General features: G+C 34.8%; 1 protein-coding gene across 47 annotated transcripts in view; it reads left to right on the top strand.

The window, feature by feature from the left end:
* Positions 1-15103, top strand: part of RIMS2 (regulating synaptic membrane exocytosis 2) — a 583728-nt gene that overhangs the window by 248593 nt on the left and 320032 nt on the right. For 46 of the 47 annotated variants that reach the window (XM_078072141.1, XM_078072147.1, XM_078072143.1 and 43 more), the window contains one exon: positions 11914-12839. In XM_078072141.1, coding sequence (XP_077928267.1) covers positions 11914-12839 — 926 coding nt within the window. Of the gene's footprint in view, positions 1-11539; positions 11569-11605; positions 11619-11913; positions 12840-15103 lie in introns of all 47 variants that reach the window. The other variant, XM_078072149.1, reaches the window with a different exon arrangement.

Here is a 15103-nt window from a genome sequence, read left to right as displayed (position 1 = left end):
AAAATTTCCATTATGTTTTAATACATTCATGGTGTAGATAAATGGGTTTGGGGCAGACTTTCTCAGACTGGGAATGGAGTGAAAACGGTGGTACCCTGAAAAACAATTGTTTATTATTCTCAGCCACTTTTGAAGACAATCTACTAAAGATTCCATTTCATAGTATTTTACTTAAAGTCTTAAAGAATGAAGGAATCAAGAGTATCTATCTTCCAGAAAATACACTGCCTATGTAAACAGTGGGGCTGATTGATGCATCATTTGAAGCAATTCAGTATTGCTATAGAGGGCTAAGGAATTCCAACAGATTGTGCCGGCCTGCAGGTGTTAGGTGCTGTTTTCTCTGTTTGAGCAAGAACATTCTGTTAACGGGAAGATAAATCAGGTTTCATTAATTGGTCTAATAGTCAGATCTGAAGGTGAAGATCATGCAGAAAGAATTTGTGCCTGTTCCTTTAGCTTCGTGTGAAGATAGATAGCATGCTATGTGTGTATTTATTGGCACACGAACATACAGGAATTATATCGGAAGACTTCTATGACCTCAAATACTGGTATAATGATGGTTCCCACATTTAAATAAAATGTGTTTTGTGTTTTTGTCTTTGTTTTTATTTTGTCATGGTAGTTGCTCCACACAGTACTTTAGTATTAAGTTGGTTATCATCAGTTCTCTTCCAAGAAAAATCTTGTTTAGCAAGAGCTTCCTTTGTACCTGTCACTCTCTAAAATAATTTGAGTGAGTTGTATTCTCATGCAGTTTGGTGGCAGGCTACTTGACAGAATGGTAGCTCTGGTTTTTAAGGATTCTTTCTGTTCTCCTCTCAAGAAACAGCCCGTTTGTTGACTCCTCACCTCTCCCTATCTGCATATCCCTATACAGTTTTCTCCACATCTCTGAAAACATAATTTAAATTCTCAGATCACTCTTACAGATCAACAGAATTGCACAGAAAAAATTCGGTAGCTGGGAGAGTGCAGAGGTTGATGTTCTTAAAATTCATCCATTGAAGGCACATCTTTTACTTGTTCCCCTGGGAGTGGTATTTTGGGTAATTTGTGAGTTTATTTTTTAAGGTAAAATAGAAAAAAGGGAAACAAATAGTATGAGTTTTGGCTAATCCTTTTACGTTTCTATTGTAGGTAGGCTGGTCAAAAAGGACAAATGATATATATTTTTATTATGGTGTAAAAAAATACCTTGCTTATGTAGCTTTATTAGCTTATTCAATAAATGTTTATTGAGTATCTACTATGTGCCGGGTATTTGGGGATCAAGTGACCAGAACAGTGATCCCTGCCCGCAACCTGCAAAACGTACAAAACAAGAAACAATAAACATGACAAATAAAAAATATACCATAATTACAAGGTGATACATGTTATGCAAAAGATTTTAAAAAATAAAGCAGGCTAAGGGGACTGGGATTGGGAGTGCAGAGGCTGGAGACAAATCGAGGTATTAAATAGAGTGGTCAGGGTAGGGAAGCCATGGTGGCTGGATCTGAGTGAGCCAGTGGGGAGGCATAGAGAGTGATGGGTGCCAGATCTCATAAGCCTTGTCAGCAAAACGGGGACTTACTGAAAGGTGTCAAGCATATCTGACTTACTTCCTTGCTGCTGTGTTGACGCTGAGCTGAAGGGGGACAGAGTAGAAGCAGAGAGACAAGTTAGGAAGTTTTTGCAGTGATTCCCATGAGAAAGGGTGGTGACTTCTCCAGGCTTGTGCCACAGGAGGTGGTGAGATGGGGAGAAGTGTTTTGGGCTCTAGATATATTCTGTAAGTAGATCCTATAGAATTTCCTCATCGATTGGACGAGCAACTGGAAGGAAAGAATTACCATGAACTGCGATGGAATGCGCTGGCTTCTCCTTAAACCCACTTACTCTATTTCCCGTATTTTAAAACACTGGATGATTCTTTTTCCCAATAAGGAAATAAACACTTAGGACAAAAATTTAATTATACACATGTTTGGTTTGCAGATAAGCAGCATCTATTTTTTAATCTGATATATATTTCTAGATGTGTTTGTTTCCTTTTATAGGAAGAGATTTCTCTTCTCTGATAACTGTAGTTGTAAGCCCCAACCAAAATCTCTTAAGTTGTTTTTTTGGAACAAGTAGAAAAAGGAGAGAATGCCATAGGTGCAATTACAGTTCAGTAAAGGAACTGTAATATTAAAATAATATAAAGGCTTCAGGGGATAATGAATAACCTGAAATAACCCTGTCTGGGGGCTTTCACTGATGATTATGGAAGGTAGTTGTTAGCTAAATGTATTTATACTTTTTTCTTCTTCTATTTCTTGCTCATTGTACTTCTTTGTATTGTTTTGTTTTCAGTGAATATCATACGGTTGTTTCTAAGGCTGTCATAAACTCAGAAAGAGCACCTTAAAGAAGGGGAATAAAATCACTACAGTTTGAAATTGTCTTCTGGTATAGAATGGTTCCTAGTCTTTGTGGGTTTTTGGTTTGGTTTGGTTTGGTTGTTTGGTTTTTGTTGTTTTTTGTTTTGACATGGCAGTTTTGGGAGGGATAGTGGCAAGAGGGGAGTGTGACACAGTGGGTTATTATAGGGGAGCATCATTTGTGCACTATTTTCTATTAAAATATAAGTTGAAAATATTTTCATGAATAAAATAAAAGTTAATTTAAACTGGTATCTGATTTGTAGAATCTTTATTTTGTACTTCTGGAGAGGTCAGTGGCTACTAGAGTTATAAATATTCTCATGAAAACCTTTTAAATCCCAAATTAGGTCCTTATAAATTTGAATGCATGGGAAGTACTTACCCAAAAAATTTAAAAAAAATACAAAAGTAAAGAGTTAAAAATGGGGAAAATAGTCCTAAAAGGAAAATATAACTCTCAAAGTGTAGGGAGGAGGAAATTGGAGACCTAGAAAGATGGATAGAGAGCAAACATATTAGGAATGATATGAATGAAGGTCTGAGGTGGGCAACTAAGAGGAACAGGAAACAAGGCTGTTGGTGGAGGAGAGGACTGGCAGTGGAGTGTGTACTTCAGTTGGTATAACACTGCCAAGAGAACGCATGGAAGTGGGAAAAGTGAATGGCAGGAAAAATAAAGAGGAAGATTAGCTATCATAATATCAACTGTAATCCCGTGTCTGAAATTTTCTGGACTAACCAGCTTGGAAGAATCAAAGTATTCTGGCGAATCTTTTTTTTTTTTTTTCAGTTTGATATTAACTATGGGGTCTAAACGGTTGAATTTTGTTATTAGTTAGCATTCCTATGAAAATGAGTGCTCCTGAATTTTTATCACATTTGTTTCAATAAGCTACAAGTCTTTATTGGGAATCTCAGTGTTTAACCACTTTATCTGTCCCCGCTGCCCCTCTACAATCTCTCCAAGATTTATACTTAATTCTAGAAGAGAATTGGATAGATGAATACTGCACAAATAGACCCTTATTTAAACTTGAAATTCAGGAGACCAAAAAACAGCACAGTACTTTCGTATCTTTCCCCAGTCTTCAAACACTGGCCTTTCCTCAGTTCTTTATAAATTTATTTGGAATCACTTAAATATAATTCTCAGAAGTTATTAACATCTAGGTGATTGGTTTCTGGTAGAAAAGAGTCTGTGGTGTTATTGTCTTTACTATTTTTTATTTTTTTGAGTGACTGAATAGAGGCATTGAGAGGCCAAGTGATGAAGTGAACAAAACTTGATTTAAACTCAATGTCTAATGAATTTCTTAGTTCATGGAACACATTATTTTTTAAAGTTTCTACGGAAACTGGTATTTCGTGTCCCATTACACCTCTGGGGAAGCATTCTCTTTTTAGGGAAGATTAAGACACTTACTGAAAATTGAAAAAAAATTATAGAATAGATCTGCTAAACCATCAACAATGTTTATTGTCACTATACATTTTATAGTGATAGCACAGTGGACACCAATAGCAAACACAAGGGAATTCTGTTATTTTAGTAATACTGTAATTCATGTAGGAGAACGTGGTTTACAAATTTCTCAATCTGTCTGTTTTAAGTAGGGTGCCCGGAAATGCCATGGATGTAGGATGCATTTGGTATTCAGTATTGTGAGGCACTAATCAGCTAAGTACCGTAATCCTCCTTACAGGGTACATTCTTACTTGACCTGGAGCTATATCCAGCCACATTGTAACAGCATTAAAGAATAACCTTTTTCTTAACAGGCCCATCCCTACAGGATTTTATGACTCCATCCATGAATGAGTGTTGTTTTATGTGTAAATTTTTAATAATTCAGTTCTGAAATAAAATGATTGTAAGCAAGTAGAGACTTTCAAATCATCTGATTAAGGATGGATCCTATGATTTTGCTAGAGCTAGAAGGATTAAATGAAAGCACTGCCTGGCACAGTGTGGCTGTATTTTTGTCAACATGATGCTTCATGCTCGACAGATGTGCATTGGTTGAGCAAAAGGTAAAACTATAAAAATGTGTTAGATATTGTGATATGTAAAGAAAAGATTGGTCTTTTTTGGTGTGTTTTTTGGTGAATATAAATGGTTTGACTTATTAGAAGCTTTTCGTATGAATTCTAGGTGTGGGATCTGTACATTTCATATTTTATACGATCCTATATTTCTGTTAAATCCTGGATTTAATGTGTCTTAATTGCTTCAAATTTCAGAATTTGATTATAATGTTATGTTTAATCTATATGGTAAGAATTGTGTCATTGAATTAATGAAGTATCATTTTAATTTATTTAGCAATAACCATGCTTTATAAAGCTTTTAAAAAGATGGAGGTTCTTTTCAGATTATTGATTCTTCAAATATCATTTCTATTATTTATAAATGACATTTATTTAATGATCTCTACTAATAAAGATTATGAGTAAGGGCTTTTCTTATAGGTAGTGCTTAATCGAATAGCATAAAATTTGAATTTGCAGAAATTAGTAATCTTTAAATTCTTTACTTTTAATATCATGATTCTTAAAAATTGTATAGGTATTAAGAGTTAAAAGTACACAAATATTAAAGCTTAGAGTTTCCATGTAAGCTTTCATTGTTCTTATAAATGTTTTCAGATGTTTTATCTAGATTATATTTTCAGAGACTTGATGATTATTTTGTCGTATATATAGTCAGTATTGTAGGTGGTATAATAACACAAACCACATAGCATGGTAAAAGTTGTCAATATTAAAATGGAAACTATGGTAAAAACATGGTGAATTGTTATACAGCACGTAAGTTGCGTCTGCCTTTGGGAAACTGTTGAAAATGACTTTAATTGGGAAAGAATCTTTTTATTTGGAGTTTTTCTATCAGTCAGTCTGATTTTTAGACATGGAGCTTTAAAGAGACTAATTGGTAGAGTTTCTTGCTCAAACTATTATGCCTAATCAGAATACCATTTATAATGGAGTGTTAGGTGTGAATATACAGCTAGAATATTTAGAAATAGATTGAATAGTCCATATAACAAAAAAATTATAAGCAATGAGCAGAAATGCTACTGATTAAGATACATTTACAGTATTTCTTTTTTTTTGTATTTTCTTTTTATTTTATTTTATTATGTTAATCACCATACATTACATCATTAGTGTTTGATGTAGTGTTCCATGATTCATTGTTTGCGTATAACACCCAGTGCTCCATTCAGTACGTGCCCTCTTTAATACCCTCTTTAATACCCATTATAAGGTATGATTTTTGAAAAGTCCTTAGATGACTTGCTAAGTGCTAATTAATAATAAACTTTCTTTTGGAACTGAATTCTATGATAAATATTCTTTTTTTTATCAATCAAATAAAATATATTTCCTATATTGTAAAGGCTCACTATAGTCACTAATCCGTCCCCCCACCCCCTCCCCTCTAGAACCCTCAGTTTGTTTCTCAGAGTCCGTATGTGATTTTCTATAAACTGGTTCTGGTTAAGACCCCTATAATTTGGGGAAAGAGAAAATAATTGTTAACAATGTAGATTTCAATAAAAAGAGGTAAAGTGAACAGATATTAGGTGAATATAAAGTGAATGCAAATATATGCTGATATTGTTATATCAGAAATAGGGATTGACTGATGCATAGGAGTAAAAAGTAAGGCACTATATAATGTCACAAATACATTTTATTCTAAAGAAAGGCATAATTTTGGATTCTGCCTCTTAATTTCTCAGTGTCTTTGAAGGATTAAGTGAAATATAACATCTTAGATGAATTGCTCCATTCTTCTGAATTATAACTTGTGGGTGAAATACTGTTAAATGCTTTATGATTGCTTAGAGAATTGTACAATTTATCATTCAATTCTTTACCAATTAAATGTTTTCCACCTGATAATAATAAATGCTAAGACTTGCTTATAGAGGGCAGTAGCAAAGGTAGAGATTAGAGATATAGTACTTGAATTTTCATGGGTTTTCTCCAGGTCCTGAAAAAAAATATAGTGTCTAAAAACACAGCAGTTTTAATTTAAAGGAGAGTATATATGAAATAGTCATGATCTAGTTGGCAAAATTATTTGACAGAATATTTTAATATTTTGGAGTAATTGATAGCAGACTCTTCATTGTTTGGTAAGAGTAGTCCTAGACTAAAATCTTGCTTTGCTCCTAGCATAGCTTTAATGTACTACCTTAAAATGTATTTTTAAAAACTTTATTCCATTTTAAGTAACAATGACAATAGTTATCCCAACTTCAGAGATCATGAGCACTGTTCTATTTTTACTTAAATTCAGTACAAATCAGCATCTAGAGTATGATTCACAGGCTTCAGGCAAATTTCATAATCTCTAGAACAACGTGATTGCAGGATTTAATATTGAATTCAATTTTCTAAGGTATGATTTTTGAAAAGTCCTTAGATGACTTGCTAAGTGCTAATTAATAATAAACTTTCTTTTGGAACTGAATTCTATGATAAATATTCTTTTATCAATCAAATAAAATATATCTCCTATATTGTAAAGGCTCACTATAGTCACTTTATTTATATCCTACTTACAAAAATTTACATTAATTCCTCAGGAGATGAAGTGTTTCTTTTCTTACCCCCTACCTCTGTCCCATAATAACAAGTGTGATATGAAATATATTACTAGAAATCCTTAATTTACAGAGGTTTTGTTCTAAATGTTTAGTTGTAAAGTGATTGATACTCTAAATATATTTTGCTAAAGAAATAATTTTATAAGCAATTGTTGGATTTTGAAGCCCAACAACAAAAGTCAAATTAACATATAATGTACATCACTACGAAAAGCAGTTCCTTTTACCCACGGTGGGTGCTATTACTGCTGAAGGAACACTAGGGAAAAGAGAAGAACGACTATTTTAGCACATCAGTGGGTTTGAATATAGAAGAAAAGAACATATCATGAAAAGTAGAGATAATCTAAGGGAGAATTAATCAGTTCTTTAATTCAACAAATGTTTTTCAAGCACCTACTAAGTGCAGCTTACATAGATCCAGAATGCTGCTCCTCATGAACCTTAAGTTCTTAGAGTATTGTAGACATTCCTGGATAGAAATAGATACAATTACCTGGGGAATAGGTACAGTGAGGAGGAAGGCCATCGTTAGGTTGAACTGCCTTCAAGCTATCCAATTTCTCCCTTAACATTTTCTGAATTTTTTTACTTTCTTGCATGGCCGTAAGTCCCACATTTTGGAGATTAATTTGCATTAGAAATCTTAAAGCATATAAGTATTTTTGATGATATTATAAAGCCAATATCCATTCATTCTGATTTAATCTGATTGTTTTTCTTTTGACTCCCATCTGAGATCAAGTATAATGGGGAATTAGAATTTACTCAGTTTGAGAGAATGAAATCTTTTGAAAAGGAGGGGTACATGAAAAAGGCTTGGTGAGCTGCTTTTAGGTGGGTTCTAGAGATGAACTACCTTGGAAAATCCTTGATTTAGTAAAACAACAGTTAAGAATTCAGTAGATTTTATATTTTATAAAACAGCTTTAAGTGAAAGAAAGAAAGAAAGAAAGAAAGAAAGAAAGAAAGAAAGAAAGAAAGAAAGAAGAAAGAAAGAAAAAAATAGCAACCTAATGACAATACCCAAAACATTTCCAATGAAGTTGTATATTTTATATAAATGGGCTACACTCAGTGTAATTACATTACTCAGGTCTTAGTTCAAATGCACCTTTTCAGGAAGACCTTTCTTATTGAAAGTAGCTTCCCTCAGAGGCTTTTTGTAAATTTACCATGTTTCAATTTTCCTTTATAGTACTTACCACTGTATGGAATTACTTTATTTACTGCTTAATTTATTTGCTTATTGTTTGTCTCCTCTACTAGAAAGAAAGCTTATTGAGGGCAGGGACTTTATGTGTCTTTTCTTGATTGAATTTCCAGCAACCAGCAACCAGAATCAGCTGGCACGTATTAAGCCCTGAATAAATATTTGTTGAGTGAATGAATTAATACTGGAACTACAAAGGTATAATCGGCACAGTCCTTTATGGTTCAAAATTTAAAGTCTAGTGGACAGTACAGAGCACAAATTAGGTAATGGTAAATAGGATGGGGTAGTATATGTTGGAGAAATACAAAGGCACAAAAGTGAGCTCTAACTGATGACCTGATCTTCCTTGTCTATAGTAATGAGGTAATACTGCTTTCAAAATTTATATATGTACATACAATTTTAAAATTTCCTATTCAATCCAGACTGGATTTTAGAGAAATTAGAACTTAAACAATGAGGGCATGGTCACGATGGGTGAAGGACAGTGGGAGATACAGCCTTCTAGTTACAGAAGAATAAGTCACAGGAATAAAAGGCACAGCAAAAAAAAAAAAAAAAGAAAGTTTTAAAAATAAATGAAGTTTAAAAAATTGTTTTCTTATGTACCGTATAAATCTGAGAAATACTAGAATCTTACTCTTGGAACAGAATCAATTTCTAGATATTAAATTTGGTTAATGAGTAACCTATATTTTTGGAGACAAATATATTTATTAACTTAGATTGGAAAAAAATAACATACCGAAATGTATTTGAATTCCTAACATAAAGTCTGCATCTAATGGAGGTTAAATGGTCAGTTTAGAAGAACTGATGTAGGGCACCTGGGTGGCTCAGTTGGTTAAGTGTCTACCTCAGGTCAGGTCTTGATCCCAGGGTCCTGGGATTGAGCCCCACGTCGGACTCCCTGCTCAGGTGGGAGTCTGCTTCCCCCTCTTCTTCTGCCTTTCCCCTCCTGCTCATACGCAATCTCTCTCTCTCTCTCTCAAATAAATAAATAAATAAATAAATAAATAAAATCTTAAAAAAAAAGAACTTAAAAAAAGAACTGATGTAATTGTTTATTTTTTAGAGTTCTCTAGAGAAAGTCTCATTTATCTCATTTTTTAATATAGTAAGTATATATAAGTAGCCAGTTAATGAGATGTATGTTGAAAATTGGCACCAGTCAGTTAATTATATCTTGCCAGAAGTATTATTTTTTGCTCTCCTTAAAGCTTTCATTTAAGCATACTAACTTGATGAAGTTATGGTAGATCATAACTTAATCGACTGAGCCACCCAGGTGCCCCACATTTCCTTATTCTAACCTATATTGTAGTATGTAGCATTTAGTTCTTGCCTAATACATATGTGTTAAAATAATATATGAGTTAATGTGTATAATCTATGTTTCTCACTTTAAAATACAGACTCTCAAAGATTAACTGGCCGTATGGGTTCAAATAACTGGGTAATAACAAAAGTAGGACTAAGAAACCCAGAGCCCTTGATCCTGTTCTTTTTACATTGCCACCGTGCTGAAGTATTTTTTCCTTTAGTCACATGTATAAAAAATGACAAAAAAGTACAATGAGTTATGCCTAACAGATACACATATAGGATATTATGTAGGTCAATACTCTAAAATTTATTTTGAGTGCTCTGTTTTGGTTGTATATTTTAAAATATAGGAGTCTATGGTTTTATGTAACGGTTGTAACTGAAAAGAGTTGTTTTCAAGTCCTAAATGTTTTATATGCAGACATAAGATATAAATGTAAAAAAAGAAATCACGTCCACTTGCCTAATCATAAAACAGACTAGTTCCTTCATTTTCTGGCTCAGGGTAGTCTCCCCAGGCTGTGCACCTATGTGACGCTGGAAGGTGGGGGACGTACCGAAGCTGGTACTGTCCAGCTGCAGTTGTTGGCAGGCACACAGGATGGGAAAGTCTCAGTGGCTCCTGGCAAGCTCCTCTTAATGGACCACCCTACTGCTCTCAGCAGCTGAGATAACTGGTGGCAAATTCCCAATGACTGTTGAGCTTCACAGCAGCTTCCTAAAGAACATTTTGAGAACCCTTGTCTTTGGCTCTGCAGGCAAGAACAAGATCACTAACTTCTCTGGCCTTCATGGCTGGTGCAGTTGCATAGCTCTTGATTACTGTATTAAAACCCTTACTCCCTGGAAAACCTAGAGTGACTTCTGTTTTTATTAACAAATCTTGATTGGCACGTTGGCAGGCTGTATTTCAGATACAGGGGAGATTCGGTGACATGGGAGACTTTAGAGGAGAATGATGCTGTTGCTGAGTTGGGTCATTCCACATGTAGCCTTTCTCTGCTTTTGCTTTTAGACCCCCCCCCCCCCCCCCCGCCAAATAACATCTAAGAAATTCACAACTGAGCTATCTAATGTTGGTCATCTTGAACTTCAACTGACCTCACTTTTTATTATCTCCTGTTCCTATGTCCTGGCAAAAATCCCTGTAACAGATATTCTGAACTTCTGTCATCTTCAGGAGTCCAGTCCCACTGCTTTTCACGGCTAGTGGTTGATGCTATCTGGGTTCGTACCAGAGAAGAGGTCAGTGTGAATATTTTGTTGACAAGGAGTATTATTATGATTACAAAGTCCGCTGTGTTGTACCAGTGTTAGACGGGCAGGTTGAGAACTTAATATACGGTCTCTTCATCTGAGGCTATAAGGAAGTATGCGGGGTAAGATGTGAAGACAAAGACAAGTTTCATGGAGCTGGCCTTAATCTCAATGAAGATAGAATAAAAATAGCAGTCCCTTCTGAGTTCTACAAAGACTTTGTGTGTGTGTGTGTGATGAATAAGTCATTATTGTTGTTATTTATTTAAATTGCTTATCTCAAGTTAGAGCAATAAAGAAGGGTTGGAGATAAATGATTTAGATGAACCAATACTAGGAGTGATCTAGGTAGCTGATGAATGAAAAATGATTTTTTAAAAAAGATTTTATTCACTTATTTATTTGAGAGAGAGAGAGAGAGAAAGTGGGGAGAAGAGCAGACGGAGAGGGACAAGTAGACTCTGCACCTAGCACAGAGCGGGACATGGGGCTTGATCTCACAACCCCAAGGTCATGACCTGAGCTGAAACCAAGCATCGGATGCTTAACCAACTGAGCCACGCAGGGGCCTCTATGAAAAATGATTTTTAAGAGCAAGTATTTAATTTTAGTCAGAAAGTATTCAACTCTTGAACCAAATTAGTTTGGCTTCATTATGTTTTCAAGTGACTATATCAAGGTGTCAGGAATGGAGAGAATGTCAGGTGGAGTTTTTCAAAGCTTCTGAATAGCAGTTGGGAGATTGTCGAAGTGTATTGAGCCAAGCAAAGAAATTATAGAAAAGTCCATTTTGCAGCAGCAGAGTATGATGCTATCTTATTTCAGAGCATAGGTATATTCCATATGTAGTGTGCCAGGCATTAAAGAACCATATCAAAAATACCTTTTAAATTTCCTATTTGAACTGAATAAAATGAATATTAGTAAATCTTTTGTTAAGCATGACTTTAAAAAGAATTTTTTTTAAAAAAGCAAAAGAACTATTTGAATTTAATTCATCAACCCACCAGTGAATTAATAAAATGTTGAAATGTTTAGACATTGCTCTTCTCATCATTCTTTTCCTTTGCTTACTTAGGACACGAAGTCCGTCAGTATCCAGAGATCAGAATAGAAGATACGACCAAAGAGAAGAACGAGAAGAATATCCACAGTATGCTACTTCAGATAACACCATGCCTAGATCTCCATCAGATTATGCTGATAGGAGGTCTCAGCGTGAACCTCAGTTTTATGAAGAGTCTGACCATATAAATTACAGGGACTCCAACAGGAGAAGTCATAGGCATTCCAAAGAATACATTGTAGATGATGAGGATGCGGAGAGCAGAGATGAGTATGAAAGGCAAAGGAGAGAGGAAGAATACCAGGCGCGCTATCGAAGTGACCCAAATTTGGCCCGTTATCCAGTAAAGCCACAGCCCTATGAAGAACAAATGCGTATTCATGCGGAAGTGTCCAGAGCGAGGCATGAGAGAAGGCATAGTGATGTTTCTTTGGCAAATGCTGAGCTGGAAGATTCTAGGATTTCTATGCTGAGGATGGAACGACCATCAAGGCAGAGATCTATATCTGAACGTAGAGCTGCCATGGAAAATCAGCGATCTTACTCAATGGAAAGAACTCGAGAGGCTCAGGGACCAAGTTCTTACCCACAAAGGACCACAAACCATAGTCCTCCCACCCCCCGGAGGAGTCCAATACCTATTGATAGACCAGACATGAGACGTACTGACCCACTGAGGAAACAACACCACTTAGATCCTAGCTCTGCTGTGAGGAAAACAAAACGGGAAAAGATGGAAACAATGTTAAGGAATGATTCTCTCAGTTCCGATCAGTCAGAGTCTGTGAGACCTCCACCACCAAAGCCTCATAAATCAAAGAAGGGAGGTAAAATGCGCCAGGTTTCATTGAGCAGTTCAGAGGAGGAATTAGCTTCCACACCTGAATACACAAGTTGTGATGACGTTGAGATTGAAAGTGAGAGTGTAAGTGAAAAAGGTAAGTACTGTCTTCTAATCACACTTTCCCTATAGTTGATTCCCTGGGGGCTTTCTTTTTAGGTTGTATTTGTAATAAACCCTTAATAGTTAGAGATTACTACCTTTATTTTAAAAGTTTCTTAATGGTGCCAGTTATGTGAAGAAAGTTTCAAGTTTTTAAAAGTAAATATCTTCTGTTGTTCATGTGGAAGAGAAGTTTACTGATTTTTTAAAAAAAAACTTTTCCGCTTTGTTTCTGAAAATTTTCTTGCATCACTTCATGGTGTATTAAGAAATATCTATTAGCTATAGTTGTAAAATAATATTCTGTGTGTGTTTCCTTTTACAAATAGCAATGTTATTTACTATAGAATATCTGAAAAATTCTTCAGTGTAAAGAATGAAATACAAACTATCCATAATCTTTCCCCCCAAATCTAACCGTTGTTAACATTTTGTATTTTCTTCTCTTTTTCCTATGCATGTATATTTCACGTATTTGTAAAATTGGTATCATGCTATACATAATTTGTATTCTGATTTTTTTTCAATTGATACCATATCATTAACTTTTTTCCAAGCCATTAGTTGTTCTTCTGAAATATGTTTTAAAAATGGCTGCACTAATAGTCTATCATATTATCATATGGATGTACCACAAACTATTCCTTTATTTGGGGGTGTTGCTGTTGCTTCCAGTTGCTAGCACAAATAATATTCTAATGGTTATCTTTATATAAGAATTTTTGTCTAATCCCTGAGTATTTCACAAATATATATTCATGCTTTGATTCTTACAAGCTTTTGGTTCAGAATACCAACTTGCTTTCCAGGAAGGTTATAACGCTCCATACTCCTGTCAGAAGTTAAAGTTTTCTTCAGTCTCAAAGCACCAAATCTTTGCAGTTGAATAGGCCACAAAAATGCTATCTCTTTGTCATTTTAATTTGAATTTGATTGTGCAGTTGAATGTTTTGTATTTTATTGGTGTGTGATATCTTCTATGAATTACCTGTTCATTCCTGTTATTTCTTCTGCCCACGTTCCTATTGGGTATTAATTAGTTTTTCTCTTACTGGTTTATAAGAGCTTTTTATATGGTTAGGATTTTTACCCATTTAACTGTCATGTTTCAAGTGTATTTCCCATATTGATGTTTATCTACTAATTTTCTGTGGTCACTTGGGAATATTGAATTTAATATAGCTGTCTTTGTATCTTTGGTGGTTTTTTCCCATTTTTTTAATCCATAGAAACTCTTTATTCATCCCCAAGTCAGTTAAATATTCAGCTGTGTATTTTCTCATGTTTTTATTATTTGCTTTTAACCTTTAACTTTTTAATCTTTCTGTAATTTATTTTGGTATATGCCGAAATACACCAGATATGGGAGTATCTAGCATGAATCTCCTATACCACCCACCTCTTGCCCACCATACACACAATTTTCTGACACCATTTGATGAATAATCGACTTCTTCATAAGAATCAACAGGAATCAAAAAGGAATTCAAGAAGGCAGCTAGATATGAAATTAATATGCAATCGTTTTGTGCTGTACCAAAAATAGTTAGAAAAGTGAATGAAAAGCAGTTCCCATTCTGAGCTAAAAACAGAAAACGTGATTTAAAAATAACTAATAAGAAATGAGGGGGGCCTAGATGAAGAAAGCTATAAAACTTACTGAGTAACATAAAGGAAGATAGTCATTGAGTGAGTAGATACTCATTTCATGTTCCTGATTGGGATGGCTAAATATTGTAAAGATGCATGTTCTTTCTAAGCAATGTCTTGGGGTTAAGGCCATTCTAATTATAATCCCAATTGATGCCTATATTTTATTTCTAGAAGTTAATCTGGAAGGTGTACAGAGAAAAAAACTTAACTCTTTTTCCCCCCCCTCTATGCCTTTTAGGCTCATTGGGGCAGGGGAATGACAAAAGACAGATTAACAAGAAAAAAACTAGTTTATTATCATGTTCATTGTGCGTACATGTGGGAGCTTTCAGCTACCTGAAGCTTAAAGGGGTGGATAGAATTTGTGCTTATATAGTCTCTTTACAAAAGAACAATAGATTTTTAGAGAGATGACAAGACAAAGAAAAAGGACTTTGAGTTTCTAGGGTAGCAAATCATGGGAAGGTAAGTGTATGAGGGAACTAATGGAAGGTAAGGGCTAGCTGGTAAAGTTTGTTATGTAGACTTCTCTGGAGCCATCTCTTGCCTGCTGAAGAGCAATTAACTTCTGTCCTTCCTTATAGAGGGCAGGGGGGACACCTTTAC

Source organism: Halichoerus grypus, chromosome 5, assembly GCF_964656455.1.
Source record: "Halichoerus grypus chromosome 5, mHalGry1.hap1.1, whole genome shotgun sequence".
Classification (NCBI taxonomy): domain Eukaryota; kingdom Metazoa; phylum Chordata; class Mammalia; order Carnivora; family Phocidae; genus Halichoerus; species Halichoerus grypus.
Note: the sequence above shows the minus strand (reverse complement) of the source record. Positions and strands in the feature narration are given on the sequence as shown.